Raw genomic sequence first — 21876 nt, forward strand, 5'->3', positions numbered from 1 at the left:
ATAAGGAAAGAACATTGGGATCATAAACATCTGCGCAAAGCAGCTGGTTTTCAAACGTGAAAAGAACAAAAGCACCAGAGCAGACAAATTGATCCTGCCGGGATTTGCACACACCATTCCAGGAAATCTGGATCCTCGAGACACGGTGCAGAGGTTAAAGCCACAGTCCAGAGGCGCATGCATTAAATGTGCAGCCACTTAGAGACTGCTGAGCTACACGCCGAAGACTGCTAAGCATCATTCCTAAACCCACAAAGCATGCTAACTCCGGGCTCCTTCCAAGACGGGGAAAACGACGCCAACTTCTCCGCAGAAAAGATGCTGTTAACGTGGGGATGACTCAGTTCTGGCGGTCAGCACAAGTCTCGGTCTTGCAGCTCTGGGACTAACGGTGCGCCGGCCCCAATCTTGCAGCTATGGGATTAATGGTGTGCCAGCCCACGCAAAGCATGACGAAACAGCAGAGGTAACACCACCATTTCGGCAGTTCACGCAGCAGCAATGCGCATCTCTCTGTCTCCATCTCCCACGCTGCCAGCACATACCTTCTTTCCTTACAGAAACGTGGGCTTGCAGCAGCCAGAGCCGAGTCAGGCAGCCGATCTATCGAGGAAGGACAATCGTGTGCGCAATGAGAGCCAACGGGTGAGGACGACACACAGCACGCTTCGCACAGAAGGATTCAGCGCCTGCCGGAGGTGCTTTTCCCTCCACTCCAATTTGCAGGCAGCTATTTCCAGAAAACTCCTTGCAAGTGCACGAAAAGGAACACAGCTCCCCAGCGCATGCATTTCCTTGCACAAACACCTAACAAATCACCAAACCTGAACGCGGTGGAAGCCCGTTGGAAGCTTTACCTTGCAGCACGAACGGGTCTCCCTGAACAGGGAGTGTCCCCACCGAACAGCAGCTTCCCGACTTACAGACGCGTTTACGGGGAGAATTTATTTATTTTGCAGCTGCATTTGTGTATCGAGCAAGCTTTCTGGAAGCCACCAAGTGCTTTCACCAGCTGCATTCACAAAGCTCCTTTTCACTCACAGATGGCTCTGTTGGACACCATGAGCCGCTCTCCTTGGCGGAGAACACCTTCATCAGGGGATGTTGTTTCCACAGAAGAGGTGCTCGAAAACATCAGCAAATCTTAACTAATGATCTGCAACTTCTAATGGAAATAACCACCCACACTTGGCCTAGCACCCAAGAGGGGCAGTTAAGTGAAAGTATGAAACTAAAAGTGTCCTGCATCACATCAACCAGGAAAACTCACGGATATTTTAAAAAACAAGAGCGGGAAAGTAAGTCTCATCTCAGCTACTTCTCAGGTAGGAAAGAGTGGTTAAAGGGAGAAACCAGAGCCCTGTAATGTTGTGACAAAGAAAAGCTGGGGGGCAGTTCTTGTGAGAGTAACTTTTCAATCTCCTACATGCATCTGGATTTCCTTCCTTTCAAAGTTTTGGCCAAAAGTAGGTTTGGCAAGTGAGAAAAATATAAATTCCTTTACAGCACAGTTGTCTGGCCGCCCAGTTTCCAACAGCGGGATGTAAAGCTGACGTTTCCCAAGAGAAGGATCCGTGCCTTCAGCCGGGGCGATGGTGGGAACGTGCCTTCGACGGACAAAGCAGAGGAAGCAAACCAGCTCCACGTGTGTGCACTGGGAATGGCACGGCTTCGGGTGACCGCTGACCGCGAGGAGGCAGCGCCCAAAGGCGCCCAGCAGCACCCATCTGCACCAAGGCCGTTACAGGATTCTGCCACCTTCCCACTGGGTTCCGCTCCCCTTGCTCTCCAGAGACTGCTTCCATCGTAGCACAAGGCAAAAAATGGTTCTGCTGCTCTTTGATTGGTATCTGCACCTCCCCTAAAGCTCCGCACCCCCCTACACTTCAGCTCCCTACTAAACTCAAGAACACGGATGACAGGCTGAACAGCATTTACCCCTCTGATTCTCCTTCGGGGCCATTTTGGCACAAAGTCAGCAAACCCACAACTCCCCCATGCCCGCCTTCACACTGAAATGCTGCGTACTTCCAGCCCGGGGACACGTCCAGCCCAGTGCAAAGAACTCCATCCACAGAGACTCCTTTCAGTGCCCCAGGAGGAAGGCACACGCTTCCACCCGTGGGGATTCCAGGACTTCCAGGACACCTTCTGTCATGTTCAAGAAACAGACACGAAGATAACACACGGAATCAACTGCATGGTGGAAGACCAGCGCGCAGTCACAGCTACCAGCTCATTTAAGGCTCCCGTTTACCTCCACCCTTCTCTCCAGTACAGTACTTGGCACGTTACTACGAGTGCTAAACTGTGATATGGAATATACAGGACAAAAAGATTGAGACAATTAATCCCATCACACTAAATGTAACACGCATGGAAGGGATGCACACCTGCAAGGCAGCTGGAGGGAAGCACACCTGGAAAAGCTGCGACTGCAGGACACTGATGCCACCACGCACAGTCCGAGCCCCAGGACAGGTCTGCACCTCCCCGTACACCTTCCCTGTCCTCTCAGCATCAGGACTGCAACAAGAAGACCGAAGCCGGTCTGTCTTGAAAGCTTCAGGGCTTACTCTTTAGCGCTTGCCAATTATTTGGCAATATCAACTCTGCATGCATGCAGTAGAAGAATTAAAATACTAAACTTTAAGGCAACAAACACAGATCCTTCCCTACAACCCACCAGACACATTGGAGCCCATAAAGGTTAAAAAGGTGAATTTTCCTCCAAGTCAATCAATCCCAAACTCGACTACGTGATGACAGCTTGGGCAGGGAACAGCAGGACCTTCACACGACAGAAGGGCCGGGCACATGCAGGAGACCCAGCGGACAAAGCCACGCACACCACCACAGCCCAGCCCCGGAGCTGCTGGAGCTCCAGGCTCCAAAAGCAGACGCTTGCTCCCACCATACCCAGCAGAGAAGGCAGAGCTGCTGGCAAGGGAACCAGGGGCAAACGCTGCGATTCAGTCCATCTTGCTCGCTGACACATGGCAGCGGCCAGAGATGCGCCTGGCCCCCTGCGGAGGCACAGGGCGAGACCCCCAGCTGCCACCCCTCGCGTGCGTTCATTTTGCCAGCTCATTTTCAGCGTGAAGCAATAGCTACACAACAGATTGCCAGCAGGTCCAGCGTGCACTGCCCAACCCAAACAGCCCTGAGAGCATGAGGTACAAACAAAAAAAGACAGCATTTCCACCAGGGCAGCCACACCACGCAGCAACGGAGCCTCTAACAGCCAGGCTGCTCCTTTGCTTTCCAAACGCAGAACCCCTCGCTGCTGAGATGTGGAGACGGGCTGAGCAGACACCAGGAGATCTGTGCAAGTTCTCAAAGTGACAGCAACCCCACAAAGGATCGGTCCAGGAGCTGTAAGAGGCAAGCTCAGCGGGAGGAGGTCATCCCAGGCTGCAAAACCCAGCCCGATGGCACGAGAACCGCAGCCACCGCCTTGAACCTCTGGGACCCCAGGCTCCTGCTGTAAGGACACAGAATAAGGTTGGCTTCACTAATAGAAAAACATCCACCCCAGCTGAAATCCCCTGCTAGGAAGAGAGCGGCCCCTACCCTTACAGATGGCTCCTGGCAGTGCAAATGCATTTCTTTAAGCTTAATGTATGGTGGGGGGTGAGGCGGGCTGTCACCTCCCGCATTATGCAGCCGCAGACGGGCAGGATGGGTCACTTGTGCACGTTCCCTACATCAAAGGGCCCCTCGGAGCAGGAGGCGAAACAAATAGCTGCAGGGGAAGAAGAGCCAGCTCTGGTTTGAGTGCAAACGCTGCCCTTTATTCTTAAAACCATTACAGGCACTCGCTCTGCAATCTGCTCCCATTACGAGAGCATTTCCAGCTGATTACATGCAATGGAGCAGAGCTCCTACAGCATGGGCTCTGCATGCTGGCACTGATGACAGAGGACGGAGGGCCAGATCTAAACACAGCTTTGCTGAAAAAAGTGCAAAAAAAAATTCAACCGTGAAAACAACAAAAGCATCTGCAGGGATGAATGGCCAGGAGCTCTGGTTTCTGATGTGTGCAGTGCGAGGGAGCATTCCCCTCTCCACGCCCGGTCCAAGGGCAGCACGCTTCTAGGAAGAGACAAAGGAAAAAAGGAAGGTGATACTCAAGTGTCACCACCCACAGGCTCCCCCTGGAGCCTTCGCATTTTTGGCTCAACAACACCACTGTTCCTGAAACAAGGGATCTCAGAAAAGATGAGATTTCAGAAGGAAAGAAGAGAAAATGCTCACTGGAGTCATTTTAAAGAGAGTTTTCCTCTAGTATCTAATGCACACACATGAATTTGAGATGCAGCCTCCACTACTACCTTATTAACTGTATTTCCAAATTGGAATGCCCAAATTTGTCAGGAAGCAAACCTCGACTACCCAACGCTCAGACGTAGGATTCTACCTGAAGCACTGCAGCTGAAAAAGCTGCCTAGCTCTAGGTGGAGAACCTGACCTCTAAGGGACAGGGGAAGTTTGACAACAATTGCTAAAAGCTTCCAAACCTTTTAATGAGATCGATTCATTGTGAAATTGGTATTTAGCAATTCTCTTTCGCATCTGACTGGACGGGTTTTGAAAGAAAATGAACAAAAGGAAGCAAAACATCCCTGCAGGAATTCAATAAAGTGAGCAGCATTACGGAAGTCCTATTAAACAGCCTGGAGCTGACAGTATCACAGCACGGTGAACTGGAACCAGCAGCACTGCTAAGGTAAGCACTCCTCGCTCTTCATTTGAAGCTAAGCTGTACTGTTGCCGCAGTACTTACTGCAGAAGATACAACTAAAGGGAGGGAAAATGCAACTAAAAGGAGGGGTAAACAGTTAAAAAAAAAATAAAAGCAGATGCAGGGAAAATTAGCAGGACATATCGAGCTGGTGCAGGGTCCTGCTGACCCACAGCTCCTCAGCAAGGTGCCAGCCTTCCCCTTCCCTCTACCCAGCACTTCCAGAGAGCTGGCAGCGAGCTGCCTGAGCAGCCACAATTTCCTGATCAGAAAATACCAAAGCAGCTCACGCTGCAGTGCCTAGGCTGGCTACAGCTGGCAAACTTGCACTGTGTTTCCCTCCCCCCTTTCCTTTCCTGAGAGCTCATTTACCAGGCTACAGAACCCCCAGGGACGTGACAGTCAAACAGCAGAAATAGAGCAGTGTGTCTCCAACTGTACCCATCCATCTGCGCCGCTCCCTTTTGACAGTCAGACTCACCAAAGGTCCGAGCTTGGAGTAAAAATATTGCCGAAAGGAAGTCGTGCAAAAAACACCGGCAGAGAGCTCTTCATTCCCAGCGCCTGTCACTGCCCCACATGGGGAATTGAGGCACCGATGAAGTGTTTCGGGATGGCAGGACACATCACCCTCACTGCCTAGTCTGCAACCCATCTACATTTTTGTTGTCGGATGAAATCAACAGGATTAGATCCAAATTCCTACTTATTCCCAGCACCCACAATGATCTAACCCCATATATATCTCAGTGGGGGGTTGGGATTTCTAGCAGGAAGCAGATACTTCACCCAAACGGATGCCTCCTCCTGGTTCGCGACGCCTTAGATATGTGTTCCATAGAGAAATTAAATACCCCTGTGTTCCCCCCCATCCTTCAGGCCCCAACAGACTCAGACCCCCCTTTGGCCTCCATGTCCCTTGTCCCTGTCACGTCACCGCCTCCTAAAACGCTGCAGGCCGGCGCCTGACCTGGAGCAGATGAGCAGCAGGCAAGCAGGCCGCGCAACGCAGAGGCAGAGAAACGGAGTGAATTACCCCTCCCTACACCAATTATAAGGCAAACGCAATTATTTTCTACCAGCAGCTATATCGAGAGTGCGCTTTCTGCCTCAGGGAGACTATAAAAATTAGGTGGGGGCCCACCCAGCGCCCCCGTTCCCTCGTGACACTGCTGAGAGCAGCGACACGAGGCCTCCGGATCCAGGCGTGCTCAGGCAGGGTGAGGGCACATGCATGGACCAGGCCCCGCACGGCGCCGATGCGAGCAGGGAGAAGTGTTGAGCTTCAGTAAAAAGCAAATTATTCACTCTGTCAAAGCCTGAATGCAACGGGATGGGAGAGGAGGCCCTGGAGGAAGGGAGCATGGCAGTGGAGAAGTCAGAGGCACCGCAAAGCTCCCGCTTCAGCGTTTGGGGCCGGCTGCCCTCCGGCGTAACCCACGGCTCCCCAGCCACACCACCACCACACGGCTTCACCCACAAGGCTGGCTGTAAGCACGAGGCAAATCCCAGTGCCCCGGCCTAATCACAGGTCCCCAGAGGCTGAAGAAGACAGAGCCGAGCCAGAAAGGAACCGCCAACAACGCGGGGCACAAACAAGGCGGCTACATACCACGGTACTGACTGCAGGGTGAATTCCTTCTTGATGAGCTTTTTAATTGGATGCCCAAAAAGCAACTAACAGGGAAAGGACGGAGCAAAAGGCAGCAGTGGTAAGAAGGCAAACAGAAAAGTGACCTGTAGGGGCTTCACGGGAATACTGAGGACACACCAGTCACAGAGCGTCGCGATAAGCTCCTGCTCCTTCTTGGCACGCATCAAGCAAACAGAGAAAGCATCAACTTAAAGACTCACAGGATGACAGTTCTTTAGGAAGCTTAAGAAATCCGGGCTGGAAGCTAAAAGGAACATCCCTTTCCTCCAGGAGCATCGGTGAAATCCGGCCTAAGACACAGGCACAGGAACGAAGGGCTGAGGTAGGAAATAGTTTCTGAACGCAGAGAGAGCTCCCGTAAGGTTGTCATTACTTGTCTACACTATCTGTAGGACAGAGAGAAGGTCAGAGTTGAAAAAAACGGGGCGTGTAAGTCAGCCAGGCAAACGAAATGTATTAAATGCCAGGGTCCTTTAGCTGCTAACAGCCTCTGGGGAGCTGCAGGAGGGCAGGCACCGCTCCTGGAGAGCTCGGGGACAGCCGTGGGCATCCCTGGCACTGCTGAACGGAGCAGGTAACAGCACAGGCAGCACAACCAACAGCTCTTCCCCACGTTTCCCTGCACACCTTAAGCTTCCAGCTCTGTTTTTATCCACCTGCCAGGCTTGATTCTGCGCACGATGACAAGCCAGCCCCACAAAGATCCATCTTCCTCACCAGGAAAACATGTTTTCTACAGAGACTATCTACAACACAAGATAACATTTCAAAATCTTGAAAATAATTCTGCCCACTTACTTGAAAGTGCACAAAGGCAGCTCTGGGCTGTTTCTTGGTTAAATACAGCTCTCCCAGCCAGGAGCTGCTTCCAGTGGCACAGCCTCTCCCGGCCCCAGTTTTTAATGTACAGTAGGAATGTATGCGCAAGTCAGACCGCTAGATTACAAACTTATGCAGGGACAAAACTCTCCATTAACCCAACAAGTTCAGGGTCACTGCGACTTCAACCCAGCAAATAGCTGCATCTCAGCTGTAACAACTCATACCCACACAGCCACCAGGGTGCAAAGGCATTTCAGACTGCTTCAAAAGCTTTCCCACCACTGACAGCTTCTGAGACGCAAAGCACAAACTCCTCTCCTCATGATTTTCTAACCGAGGAATTTAAAATAAAAAGCACAAAGCAAGCGTGAGAACTCTGGGTTTTTAGTTACCTCCAACTCAGATAACATCAAAAACTCAAGTCCCACAAAACAGTTAAGGTCAATGCACAAGAAAGAACACCTTACTGTATATTTACCCACATGCTATTTAATTGCAACAGTTAGCATTCATAAAGTTTACTTCGGGATTCAAATTTCTTCCATTTGCTAACCACACCTCAAGCGCTGACGTTCACCCTCTTTATCTCTGCATCTGCAAAGCCGGTTAGGGACACCGCGAACGAGCAGGCGGCAGAGCCCACGCCGCTGCTTCTGGACATGGGAATTGAAGTCAAACAGGGACAGCTCGGGTTAGAAAAGCCCCAGCACAAGGATGAGACCACAGGCACTACAACAGTGGTAAGAACAAAGAGGGAGGCCAAGGAAAACAGCGACTTGCCTCTCCTCTGAATGATTTTGAAGCTATATTTGAAGCTATATATAAGCTATGATTTTACAAGCTATAGCATCTTAGGGCTTCAAACACGAGGAGCAACCTCTGCCCACAGCAAACCCCTCCTGCAGGAGCCATCACCCTCTGGGAGGAGGCAGACACACGCAGAAGGGCTCCTCTGAGCCACTTCTCAGCAGCCGGTGGCGACAGAGCAACACCCGATTTGCAGGCAGGCTGCACGGCTTCCACCCAGCTCCGTGACCGAAGCCTTTCTCACCCAACGCAACCACTTCTTGCTCCCACGGGTTAACGTCAGAGACCATTTGCTGTTCTGGAGTGCAGGCTCTGCAGGAAGCCCAGAGTAAGATTTCTCACCTCTGCAACCCATTTCCAGGCTTGAGATGAAAGCAGGAGCGGGCTCCTTACCGCAGCTCCCCCACAGCCAGGCCATTGCCAGCACCGAGGCTGCATGTCGCGCTGGAAGGATGTCCCCCAGGCTGGATGATCCGAAAGGCAGCACTCTGTTTGTTTTAACCAATTCTCCTCTTTTGAGGTCTCTATCATCAGCGAAAAGGAATGCCAAGGACACGGCCTGTTTCACTCTCCGTGAAACGATTCCTGTTGAGGCTACAGGAAATATTCCCCAACCACCAAATCCAGCACTACGTGCACGCGCCCTCCAAACTCTGTGTGTTTTCAGCTGGTTTTAACTGAATGGAGACGAGCCGTAGCAGTTCAGACATACTGCTCCGGACTCCGCCAGGCTGAAACAAAGCTTTGAGGAGTCCAACGTCACAAGAGGAACGCAAGCAGTTTTGCATTACACACAGGTAGTTACTAACAACGCTCCAAGACAACCTGAAGTCATCCTCGGGGGATCACGGGATGAAGCGAGGCCGTCTGAACACCTCCTGCAGGACAGCCAACGCTTTATCAGAACCAAGACAGAGCGCAAAGCTTTCAAGTCTCCAGAGGTCAAGTCTTTATCATTAACCTGTTCCTGCCTTCTAAAAAATTAGAAAATTGTGCTGATTTCCAAAATTAAGAGCAGTAAGGAAGACTGGGATCAGGCTCCGTACCACTGCATGGGCAAGCTTCAAACCCTAGCAGGCACTAGCCTCCTTTAATCGGATTACATTTTAAAACCAGGCAATTTACTTCACGATGCCAAACTTGAAAGGATTTCTTATAGTGCCTTAATTAGGATGAGGCAAAAGTCATCTCACCTAATTTCCAACCCACTTCAATATTAGACTTGAAAGGCCACCTATGACATTTTCAGGCTTGTTTGGCGTAAGAGTCTGAAAAACAACAGGCAATAGGATTAGATACAAATCTGATGAGATAATGTATTTACATATTATTCATGGCACTCGCTTTTAGACAGGGCTGCGTCCTTGCATCCTTGGTACGCAGCACTACAGACACTTCCTTCTAGCTGGAAAAAGCTTGAGGTTTATTTTTAAATTTAATTTCCTTTTAAAAGAAACCATGTGTTTGAATAACAAGGGAAGAGTGCTAATGCAATCTAGGTTTACCAAACCTAAACAACACGAACTCAAGCCCTGACTTTCCTTAAGCTAAACAACCCAGACTCCCTCGGAGAGCCAGGTTAAAGCCCCGCACACGCACCCCTGCCCTAAAAGCAGCTTCGGTAATTTCCTTAGCATCCATCTAGTTTCAGACGTACGTACTGATTTCAATCTGAATCACTCAACAGCCACGCAAGGTGGGCTAAATCCAGCCAGGAAGGTGTGCGTACACGCGGTCTGTGCACTTGGCACCTCGGGGCTTCTCAGACGTTTTAAAAGCTCACCTTCCTGAACCACCGGGGAAAACAGCCACCCTAAGGGTGCTGTAACACACCACAGTCTGCTAAAATTCTCCGTTTAGGCAGCAGTAAAGTCAAAACCAACCCGAAGACACACACAGCACAATTGAAGAACAGACTTCTAAACTCAAGCACCTGATCCAACATCCTTCGTGCTCCGCACAATTTCCTCCCAGGACAAACATCTACAGAAAGCTCTGCCCCGGCACTTGTCGCTGTGGAGCATGCAGACAAGCTCCACACGCCTGGTTTGAGTTAAGGGCTGATCGAGAAAATTGAGCTCCAGAATTCAGCCAGACTTCTCAAAGGCCATCTCCCAGTGCACGCCACAGAGGGGTCCCCCGAGAGGGGCAACCTCAGACGTTGCGTGAAGAAGCCGTGGTGATCCGCACAGGCTCCCGGGGCCCCGCACACAAGAGGGGCCACGTGCACGCCCTCCAGCGCCGCTTTCTTCCCAAGCGTAGCCCGCATCTTCCTGCCCTCCCTGCCTTTAATTAAGCACCTCAGCCCTCCATCAGACTATCGAAGATCCTTCTGTTGCTGACAGCGGCGGTCCCAGGTGGACTAATATTTCAATTCCTGTTTTTCCCCTTTCTGCGGAGAGCAGCTGTATTAGCTTCTCCAGCCTGTTGCTATAGAAACGAGTCAATCCTCAACAGGTCTTTTTTTTTTTTTTTTTTATTTTTACCAGTTTCTGTGAAATAGGATTTCTCATTTCCAAGGCCGAGCCCTGCCCAGGAGCCAGCTCTTTGGGGCAGGCACAGCGCCACCGCCGCACCAGGCAGGGCCAAAAGCCACCACCAGACCCAAAGGCACCTCCTTCACCTCGAGAGGATGCTTCCCCTCGAACCGATCGCCACATCCAGTGTCACGGAGGTGCAGCTCTTTCTGTGGGACTGAAGAGAGCAGGCTGGAGGATGAGAGATGTGCTGGAAGGCTCCCCCGTCCCTGCTGCAGGTACCCTCTGCCGGGCTGAAGGATCCCCCAGATCGAGTCCCCACAACCGGCTGAATTCAGCTCGGTGCCAGCTTCTCACGGCGGGCCAAGGGCTGGCCTGGGAGTCGAGGCACCAGCACGCGTTACCTGCTCGTGCCGGGAGCCGTGATGGAGGAGCTCAGCCTCCAGGAGCTCGTCTCGTCCTTGTCCAAGCGCAGCTGGGAAAGGGGTTTCCCTTCTGGTGTGGGATGGGCGCAGGTGTAACCCGTATGCACTACCTCTATTCCGCGTCCCATCTTTCTCTTCTTTCTTTTCCACCCTGCTCGCTTTTCCGTCCATCTGACTAAAACAATGCGCTACATTTAAAAAAAAGGGACCGCTGGATGAGCGCCGTTTCTTGGCTCAGCTGCTCCCAATATATCAAACGCTGTTTTGTACATTCATCTTTAGAAAGTTCAGCTCTCTGCCAAGCAGCCTCAATCAGCCAGAGCAGCGCAGGACCTACGTCACAGCGTGGAGCAGCTCCGCTTCCAGAAATACAGAAATTCCCCATATTTTGGGGCAGCCCAGACGCAGACAGGGACGGCTGCACGCGGGAGAGCAGCTCTCCAAGCAGGAGGAGAGGGCAGGGGATGGCCTGCCCCTCCGCACCTGCAGCTTTCTGCCATTCCCCCCACTGGATCTGGGATCCGGGCCGTTGCACACCAAGTTTTCTGTCGGATCCGCCAGCTGGAGCGATTCACTCTGGCACGGCCCCACAAATACTCGAGTGTGTAACAGGGAACAAAAGCAGGGGAGGACAAGAGCACTGCTCTCAGCAGCTAACTGCTGGCCAAGCTCGGCTGTAGCCTTCAAATTTTCCTCCCAAGTGCCAAAACCCATTCCTTAAACATCCAGCATCCAGATAACTCTGCGTAGCTCCTGCCTTCCCAACGCCCCGTGTTCTGGGCACACTCAGACCTGCGGAGACGTTTCTCCAGTTTCAGGCTTGTGGACCAAAGGTACCTTATGGAAATGTCAGCATCTCATTGCTCGAGTATCTCATCTTCGTTTACTCACATAGCTGCGGGTTTGGGCCCGAAATTCCTCCACCCAGCTCAGTGGTAGGGTAACAAGGTGGGGCACCCGGCTCAAACAGCCCTCGGGGAATCGCAAGCAGCCGCTCGGTCCGCTCCAGTCTCACAAACACCCACTTCACCCAGATAACCACGGACAAATCCCTCTGCACGAACGCCCTGAACGCAGCTGCTACTTCCAGCATCAATAAAGCGAGCCCCGAAGTCCTCAAGATGCGGATTTTTCAGGCCTGCACCTGGTGTTTTAACCAAACCGTCAGCACTTGGCTCCAAGTGCTCCCGCGGGCACCCCGAGCACAAGCCGCCTTCTCAGTCCTCGGGCTCCTCACACCCCTGGAGGAGACTCCGGCCAGCCCTCCAGCCAGGCAGATCAGGGCATGAAAATAAGTAAACGTGTGCCGTGGATGCATTTTGCTGTCCCTCCTGTGACGGGGCAGAGCACAAGTCACGCAAGCACTGCTGATGCTGTAATAAAGCTCCTGGGCAGGAACGTGACCAAGCGATTGGGAAAACACCCCGGGAGCCGTGCCACGTGCCTGCTCGGCTCTGCTCCTGCCCCAGCCTCTGCAGCACAAGGGGATGCTGCGATGATTTGGGTCCTGACACCCGCCAGCAGCTCTGACATCCTCAGCACAACCCGACCCGTCCGACATCCTCACACCACATCTTAGCCCCCAGCCTCTCTCTGAGCATTTGGGGTAACCCGCGCGAACATGCGGGTGTTTCTGAAACCTGCTTGGTACTTCACAACGCTCCTGCTGAGCAGCTCTCACAGCAAAGCCTAAATTAGGCCGCTGCCCCCTCATCCTCCGCCTGCAATAATCAGGCTGGTGCTTCCCCAGGGAGCAAGTCCCGGGATGCCGACGGGCTCAGCACGTGGGCAAAGAGCGAGGGGAAGCGAAGAGCCAGCAGCATTCGCCCAGCCTGGACACCCGCCTACGGTACAGAGCCACCAGCAGCACGCTGACAAGTGGCAGAGCTTGGAGGCCCTGCCTGCCCCAGCAGCGGAGGCACTTGGCTCAGAGTTCGCCGAGATCCCTGTGCCCCGTGCCACGCTCGGAGCATTTTCCTCTGGGGCTGGGGCACTTCGATCGACGCCCACCTGCTGCTCACCCGCTCAGCTCAGCCCCTCCAGCCCTGCACAGCCCTGGCGCATCTCCCTGCAGCTCCTGAAAGTCTTCTTTGCTACCCACGCCGAAGCAAACAGGGCTGCTGCCCTCTGCGTGCCTCTCCCCAGGGGCTCACACGGAAAGGGAGGCGCACACACAACACGGTGCTCACGTGCGCTCCGGCCCGGGTGCGACATAAAAGCCGAGCCTTCCCCTACAAAGGGAAACCCGCAGCATGAGCAGCTTCGCCGAGCAAAGCAGGGCGCTGTTGGCGTGACCCGTCCGAGGTCAGGCAGCCAGCTCCCGGCAAGGAAACCCAGCCCTCCCCACACACAAGGCTAATCGCAGAATCGCGCCGACCGAAGCGGCCAAGAAGATGTTGCGAAGCTGAATTAGAAGATCACACAGAACCAGAACGTTGAGGAGTCACCGCCAGTAATTGCAGCCTTCCTGAGTTAGTTAGAAAGTGCTCAGGGAAGGATGCACAAGAAAGCAGCGGCACACGCCTAGCGCCCCTGGTGCTCATACTCGTAGCAGGACCAGCGCTCACGTACCTAATTACAGATCTGCCCTGCTTCAATGCTCGCAAGCCAGGGTGCAAAACAGAAGGCAGTTTAAAACTGGGTGAGATGCTGTTACTCACCGCCCCGAGAAAAGTGAAAGACCCGGCCGCGGTTTCTGCATTGCCCTGCTTTAAAGGAACGCACCAGGAGCGACTTCCTTTTTCTGGGGGAAGATAAGGAAGTATTTTATTTTGTGTGCACCTTCGCACAGCCCTGGGAGCCTGGACCTTGGAGCCGAGCTGCCGCCCCCGCCACCACCTCAGCCGAACGCCGCAGGACTCGCCTCTTAGCCGCGAGCCCCAGCCACACGTGGTGTGATAACAACACGTCCACGAACACACAACCCAACAGCCTCAGCCCGACCTCCCGCACGGCCATTCCTCTCTTCCCAAGCTTCTCACCTCATTTCCCCTCGCACGAGGAGGTCGCCGCCGCCACCAGCCCCGCAGGGACAGAGCCGCAGCCCCGGCAGCTCCTCGCTGAGCAGCGCCCCGCTGCACCGCGGCGTGGGTGGAAGCGCAGAAGGCAGAGACGCTGCAGCTAGGTTTGGGACCCCCGGGAGAAGCTGCAGCACTAACGAGCGCGTCTTCAAGGCATCCAGCTGCTCAAGGACAAATGTGAAACCCCAAATGCGAAGCCCTGATTTTTAGTTTTCTTTTCCGCCAAGCTACAGCCCCATCCTTCCCCACACCGGATGGGCACAAAAAGTCCTAATTCACAGCCCAAGTTTCTCCTCGATACGCTTACAGAAGGCTACGTACGCAATCTGTGGCTCAACAGCAGCCTCGGTTTCCCCTCCCATCAACAAAGGTCCACTCTTTTGACATCAATAGAGGAAAATAATCAGCTTTTTCTGCGGGGTTTGGCCGTAACACAATTCATCGCTCACTGCTACTGGCGAAACCTCCTGAACGCAGCCTGAGCTTCCAGCCGCAGATGGTTTCCTTGCTTCCTGCCTCTAACATCCCAAAGGAACGGCCAAGAAAACAAAATCAAACTTGTGCAGCCTTGAGCCTCAAGTGCCCCCTAAGACCCGAGGCATGTTCCAGGCGGAGTGAATCCCCCGTGCACGCCGCCGGACCCACTCCGTAGCAGACGCCCAGGATCCCGACGGTTGTGCCACGCCGGCGGACCCAGAGGCTGCTTGCGGGGCTTGCTCCGAGCCACCACTTCTTTGCCAGCCCCACCAGCTGCCGAGGCAAAAGCCAGAACCCCACCTCCTTCCCCTCTCCTGCCTCTCCTCCTCCCCACCACCTGCCTCTCCTGTTCGCACCGGCTTTCCGCCGGGGTTTATTTCCCTGCCTAATATTTTTAGCATTACATCGTGGTGCATCAGCCCCCTGGGGAGAGACTTTATCTTTAATTCTACCTCTGCGCTCCCTCCTCACTTGACTTATCACGGTCTATCACGTCTTGCTTCCTGCTTACCTGCAGAAATCCCTGATTTCCTTAGGAGTTGGTGCACGTCTCGTGGCCGGAGGGCTCAGCTCGGTGATCTAAGCGGGAAGCACGCAAGCCTCAGACCCTGATACAGCTCACGTTTAAATCCTAATCAACACGGCGGGCAGCTGAGCTTTGCGACGAAGAACACTTTTCACAGGATTTACTGCTGGGGGCATCTTCCGCGGCTTGTGGACCAGCAGAGAAATGGCACAGGATGATTTATTTGCCCCAGGCCAGGCCGGTTCCCCAGCTCAACACGTCTCTGGCCACGTGCGATAGCGGGAACCATCCTGCACCGGGCCTACGAGCAGGCATTTCCTAACCCAAAACTGTGGTTTCCTAACCCAAGACTGTGCTTTGGGGACACCTGAAATGCTGTAGGACTGCAGAGGAAAACCAGGGCTCAGCGCCTCGGCAACCAAGATGGAATTTCGAGAGCAGGTTGTCCCTGCTACAGAACGGGAACCGAAACACACGCCGACATCAGAGACCCGAAATCAGCCGGGGAAGGCAGAAGGGAGCTGCCAGCCCAGCCCAGCCCAGCCTTCGCTGCCCCGTGCCTGGAACGAGCTCCGAGGGGCAGAGGACAGCTCCCAGCTCCTTATCGGGGGGATTTTTGTCGTTATTTAAGCACACCATCCCGATCATTAAAGCCGGCTCCAGAAGCGCCAGCCATCAAAATGACCGCACAAAAAGAGGAAGGCTGCCAAAAGCCGCTGGAGGAAGGGAAAACACAAAACAGAAGCGACCCAGGGCAGGTCTCTCCACCCCAAGGGAGGCGCAGGAAAGCCTTCGCTTCCCTCGCCCTGCACATCCCCAACAGGGAGCACCCTCACCGTCCTTTACAGACCCTCCTCCAGCCCCGCAGGCTGACGGCAGCTTTGAGGAGCGGCCGAGCGCGTGCCACGCAGCAGCTTTTTGCAGGTGCCCGACCACGCAGCGCTGTTTGGCTTGGCCGAGGCAGCTCGAGGCCGTTTTGCCAGAGGCTTGCGGCAGGACCCGCGTCTCCGCAGGGCTGCGGCAGCCCCACCGCTTCTAAACGCTTCCACGTTGCACCCTAAATTCTCTTAGATACAGAAAGAGTTCCTGCCCTGGATAGCCGGTTTGCCATTTCTTCACCTGCCTGCACTGCCAGCACCTCCTGTAAGCAGCTTTCCTGCTCCGCAGTCTCCCAAGGAGTCAAGCACCAAGCGAAGCGCCTTAGCCTTCTCCACCAATTTACATCTTCCATTAATCCTTCCACTTAATTAGCGCTGCAACTTTCTCTGGGCACACGTCCAGCCCATATTTATCGTTTCTAATTTCGAAAAATGCACCTAATCACCACCAGGGAAAAAATAATCGAGGTACGGGAGTAAGACTTGAGAGCGAACCTTTCAGCTTCAAAGTTCCTCCGAGGCCCTTCCCGACCCGCTGCGCGTCGGTGCCGCACGGAGCGACGGCAGGGGCAGGAGGGCTGGCAGCACGCGGGCTGTTTTCTGCCGCCCCCCTCCCCGCCACCGGCCCCCTGTAATTCCCCGACCTCTGTCTTTGCGTCGGGCGGCAGGCAGACGAAATTTCACCTTCCCTCTTCCCAAGCCCTTGAAGTCGTTTTGGAAGGAGCGCGGAAAGGCAGGGTTAGCGCTAATTAAACCCCGCGCCTGCTGCGCGGGACTCGTTGCAGCACCCTCCCTGCCCCTGGGAAGCAGGGCAAGGTGGCGGGGTGCTCCGGGGGAGCGAGGACGGCAGCGCCGGGCTCAGCGCCGGGGCAGGAGCCGATCCCGCCCCGCGCAGGAAGGCAGGCCACGGCAGAGACGGGTGACGCGCGCGGACGACTGCACGCATTTCTTCCCCGACACCGAAAGCTGCTTTGAAACTCAAGTCTGGCTTTTTTCTCCTTTTTTTTTTTTTTTGGAAACTCGATCCCCGACGGAATCGGCAACACGCCATCTGTTGCTGCCGTGTCGAGGAGGCACCGAGGAGCGCGGCTGCTAACACGAGTTGTGCAGGCAGAGCTCGCACGTCCCGGAGCCATCTCCTTGTCGCACCAGCACGCTCAGCAGTTTATTACCGCCGCACGAGCCGTGCAGACTGAGGCAGCGCCACGGAAACACGGGTTGTGAGCTGCGCCCAGCCTGTCCCAGACAAGCGCCAGGCTTCTCGCCGCGGGTCGATTCCGCGGCTGCTTCGCCGAAAACCTCGTCGCTGTAAAACGAGCACGCGTCTCCTCGCGCGGAGTCATCCAACCCAAAGGGAACGCACAACAAGCCGGAACAACAACCAGAAAGCCTCCCAACTGCCCAAAGCCCCTTCTCCACGTCTAACGCGCATCGTGAGCCCCGCCACCCCAGTCCTCAGAGGGGCCCTGGGTGCCGCCGCCACCACCCCAACTCTCTCCCTGCAGCGAGCGAGCGCGGGCTGCCCTCGCCGCCACTCCCCGGGGTTTGTAACCGCCGGGCAGCCGGCTGCTGCGTGTGCAAACGTGGTGCAAAGGTCGGGATCCACACGGGCACAGCAACCCTCGTAAGCCAAGGGCTGCTGCAGATGCTGCACGGCAAGTCGGCGTGCGCCGCCACTGCCCCCAGCACCACGAAAATCCCCGTCACGACCACGCAAAGCGCCTCACCGCAACCCAGCAGCGGGGAGAAAAAGGACCTGCCACGAGAAGTCAGGGGGAGAAGTGACGTCGCAGTGCCAACCGGGAGGCGTTTCGGGCAGCCGAGCTCACGAACGTAACAGCTCCAAGTGACAGCTGTGGCACTCGCCGCCCTTCAGACGCGCGCCTACGTGGGACGCCGCATCTCCACGCGGAAAGCCGCTCGGCCTCGAGCAGCCTGCCCGCGCCGCAGATCAGCCGGTGGCACGAGCAGTCGTCTTACCAGAGGGAAAAAAGGTCACCGCCATCGCCACACATCGTCCGGGAGCGCGGCGGAGCTGTTAGAACAAGAGGTTGATAACACTCGTGGTGTGTATTTAACTCAGCTGACCCTCTCCACTTTATCTAAACAGCCTGCGAGTACATCCATCTTCTGGCGCAGACAAGCCTGGAGCGTTCGGAGCAATTTCCCACTCCAAACGAGGGCTCGGAGCGTTCAATATATTAAAAAAGACTGCATTTTGACCCAAGAGCACATCTGCATTTCGGAGAAGCAAACGAAGGCACCAGGAAAGCGCGAGCTACCCGTGTCGGCGCGTCTCAGCCATCCGGCTCGGCGTGCAGGAGCAGCTTTCTGATACGGGTGTGTGATAGGAAAAGCAAATTTGGCTACGAATGGGCGAGGGGCACGCTCCCAGACAGCGGGGCCACCCGGCAATGGTGTCGCTCAGAAACGGGCTGACATCTCCTCCCTCCGCCCCGCTGTAAACAAGTCGCTCGGGGAACAGGACCAGCCGCATTGCCAGCCGAAACGCGCCAGCGAGTGGTTTCCTTGGGAGATGCCGAAAAAAAGGGGTGGGGAAAGCGCTAACAACGGTGTAAGGGCTTCAAAAGGGAGCCAAGGACACGGCACTTCAAATGCTCCAGCAAAGGGCCGTGCCCCCACCTGCTGGCTCAGCACCCAGCACGGGTGCCCCCCGAGCAGCTGCCGGCAGCTGGGGAGCCGCGGCAGGGCAGCGTCACCGCAAGCGATGGAAGTGGTTCAAAAAGGGCGAGCGTGCCCCAAAAGGTCGCCTTGCTGGGCTCCCAGCTGCACGTCTGCCCCCAGAAATTCACCCAGCGGCTCTCCCGGCCGCGGGAAGCCACGCGCAGGGACAGCAGCCCCTGCCGGCACCCTAACCCCGAGGTCGGGACCCCAACACGCCGCGCTGTCCCAGTTACACCAGTCCGCAGCCACCGGCAGCGCCCAGCTGAGCCCCAGGGATGCCGGCACCGAGCCCCGGCCCCCCCGCTGGAGGCAGCCTCACCTCCCACCCGCGGCCGCTCCTCATCTCGGGGCGAGCAGACCCCAGGGGCTCCGCTCCCAGCCCCTCCGGCGCCTCCTCCTCATGCCCTCGGCCCCACAGGCAGCACCGTCCCCTATTCCCATCCTCTTCACCCCTTCCCCTCACCCCCAACCCCGGCCCAGACCCCCGGGGGCAGCAGCCCTCAGCCCCCCCGGCACTCGCAGCCCAGATCTGCGTCCCACGGGGCTCCAGCCCACGCTGCTCGGACGTCCCCTATCCCACAGCCTCCCACCCACACACCCCATCCCATGAGCGCGTCCCAAACCCACAGCCCCTACAGCTCCTCCCTGTCCCACAACCCCTGCCTCGAGTCCCCAGCAGCCCATTACCCTCTGCCCCAGTCCCACATCCCCAGCCCCGGGTCCTACAATCCCCCAAAGCCCAGCTGATGCCTTCCAGCCCCACACCTCCTGCCCCAGGGTGTTGACAACCCTGCCCCAAGGGTACTTCACGGCCCCACAACACCCCAAAACCCACATTTCTTACCTCCCTCCCCATAAGTCTCCCCCTGCACAGCCCTCCGGGTCTCCCGGCCCCATAAACACTGCCTGCGCCGTGCCCCTAAAGCTGTCCCCAGGCTGCACACCCCCGTTCCTTCTCCATGACCCTACAGCAGCCCCGTAACTCTAAGCCCCCACAGCCCTCAATACCTCAATACCCTCCCAGACCTGGAGTCCCCCAACCCCCTTCTCCCCACCTCTCTCCCCTCCCACCCCACAGCCCCTCTCGTACCCTCTCACCCTTCACCCACAGCCCCCTACAACCCCTCCATCCCCCGGCCCTACAAACGCTTCCCTTCCACCCCAAACCCCCTGCCCCTTACCCGGGGCCCCCTCCCCATTCCCCCACTCCCAAGCCCAACGCCCCCAAACCCTCCCCAAGATCTCAACGATCCCACGCTGACCCCAGGGCCCCCCACGACCCCTTAAGGCCCCTTATAGCAGGCCACAGCCCCCCAGAGCCCCCCACTACACCCTAGGGTCCCCTATAGCCGACCACGGACCCCAGAACCCCCTAGAGCCGACCACCGACCCCTAGAGCCCCCACAGCCCCCCAGAGCCCCCCACACGGACCCCACAGCCCCCTACAGCCGACCACAGCCCCCTAAAGCCCCCCACAACCCCCTAGAGCCCCCTATAGCCGACCAGAGCCCCCCACAGCCCCCTAGAACCCTTCACACCGACCCCAGAGCCCCCCACACAGCCCCCTCCAGCCCCCCAGCCCCTCACCTCAGCAGGCTGGACAGCGGGTGCCCCACTCCTCCTCCTCCTCCTCCTCCTCCTCCTCCGCCACCCCCGGAACCGCCACCGCCGCCGCCGCCGCCGCCGCCACCTCCTCCTCCTCCTCCTCCTCCTCCTCCGCCACCTCCTCCTCCTCCTCCCCCGGAGCCGAAGCCGGAGCTGAGGCGCTTCCCCGAGAGCAGCTTCTCCACGGCGGGCAGGTTCCCGGTGCGGGCGGCCTCCAGCAGCTCCTGCTCCTTCCCCATCGCCCGGCCCGGCCCGGCCCGGCCCGGCCGCCGCCTGCCCCCGCCCCCCGCGGCCCTTCCGGGGCGGGGCCGGGCCGGGGGCGGGGGCTGCGGGGCTGAGGGGAGGCCCCGCCCCCGCGGCCAGGTGCTGCCCCCGGCCTCGCTTTGATGGTTTTTGGGGTTTTTTTTTGGTCGTTTTTTTTTGTAAAATCCTGCGGTCGTTAAAGCTGGGAAAGCGCTGCAGGGTCACCTGGTCCAACCACCCCCTGCCACCGCTGTCACCCACTGAACCCTGTCCCCAAGCACCGCGGCCAACCTCTCCTTGAACACCCCCAGGGACGGGGACTCCACCACCTCCCTGGGCAACCCGTCCCAGTGCCTGACCGCTCTTTCTGAGCAGAAATGTCTCCTCATTTCCCACCTGAACCTCCCCTGGCACAGCTTGAGGCCGTTCCCTCAGGTCCTATCCCTGGTTATCTGCGAGAAGAGGCCGACCCCCAGCTCCCCACACCTTCCTCTCAGGGAGTTGCAGAGAGCAGCGAGCTCTGCCCTGAGCCTCCTCTTCCCCAGACCAAACACCCCCAGTTCCCTCAGCCGCTCCTCACAGGACTTGTGCCCCAGGCCCTTCACCAGTCTCGTTGCCCTTCTCTGGACAGGCTCCAAGGCCTCCATGTCCTTCTTGTAGTGAGGGGCCCCCAACTGAACACAGTAGTCAAGGTGCTGCCTCACCAGAGCAGAGGACAGGGGAACGATCACCTCCCCGCTCCTGCTGGTTACACCATTCGCAACACAAGCCAGGATGCTGTTGGGGTCCATTTTGTCTGTTAATGCAAAGCAGGGGGTGAAAAGGGGGTGCCTGGGGCTGGGCCCAGGGCTCCAAACCCCACGGGTGTTGGCTGGGGAAGGGGGGGGGTGAGCCAAGAGGACCCTGCTGGGGGCATGGAACGCCCTGGGGAGCTTCGTCCTGGGACCGTGCAGCTGTGAACCACCTGGGGACCCGCTGCTGTGCCGGGGGGCAACCGAGCACAGCCAGAGGGGCTCAGAGGGCACTTTTTGGCTGGGGGGACCACGGAGCACCACCATGGGTAGCCCAGGGAGGCTGGGAACCTCCTCCTCTGCAGACACCCACCCTGCAGCAGGGCTCAGAGCGGGGATCCCAGAGGGTCCCCGGCCATGCTGTGACCCTGGGGGGATCAGTGTGACACCAAGGGAGACACTGTGTGTTGCCCCCACTCACAGTCAGCCTGCAGGGGGCAGGGGCTGCCCCCCAACGAGCACCAAGAAGGACATGGAGGCCCTGCAGCGTGTCCAGAGAAGGGCTACGAAGCTGGTGAAGGGCCTGGAGCACAAGTCCTGTGAGGAGCGACTGAGGGAACTGGGGGTGTTTGGTCTGGAGGAGGCTCAGGGCAGAGCTCATTGCTCTCTGCAACTGCCTGAGAGGAAGGTGTGGGGAGCTGGGGGTCGGCCTCTTCTCACAGATGTCCAGGGATAGGACCTGAGGGAACGGCCTCAAGCTGTGCCAGGGGAGGTTCAGGTGG

General features: G+C 56.6%; 1 protein-coding gene across 10 annotated transcripts in view; it reads right to left on the reverse strand.

The window, feature by feature from the left end:
• ANKS1A (ankyrin repeat and sterile alpha motif domain containing 1A) overlaps positions 1–20170 on the reverse strand; it is a 106911-nt gene extending 86741 nt beyond the window's left edge. The window contains exon 1 of one of the 10 annotated variants that reach the window (XM_035569061.1): positions 20103–20170. Coding sequence is in view for 2 of the 10 variants with exons in the window: in XM_050715293.1 (XP_050571250.1) it covers positions 5226–5299 (74 nt within the window). In the remaining 8 variants the exon portion in view is untranslated. Of the gene's footprint in view, positions 1–545; positions 598–5225; positions 5391–6598; positions 6626–7196; positions 7224–8369; positions 8409–20102 lie in introns of those variants that run through there. The other 9 variants (XM_035569059.1, XM_035569062.1, XM_050715295.1 and 6 more) reach the window with 9 other exon arrangements.
• Between the last annotated feature and the right edge of the window lie 1706 nt (positions 20171–21876).

Source organism: Cygnus atratus, chromosome 24 (assembly GCF_013377495.2).
Source record: "Cygnus atratus isolate AKBS03 ecotype Queensland, Australia chromosome 24, CAtr_DNAZoo_HiC_assembly, whole genome shotgun sequence".
NCBI lineage: Eukaryota > Metazoa > Chordata > Aves > Anseriformes > Anatidae > Cygnus > Cygnus atratus.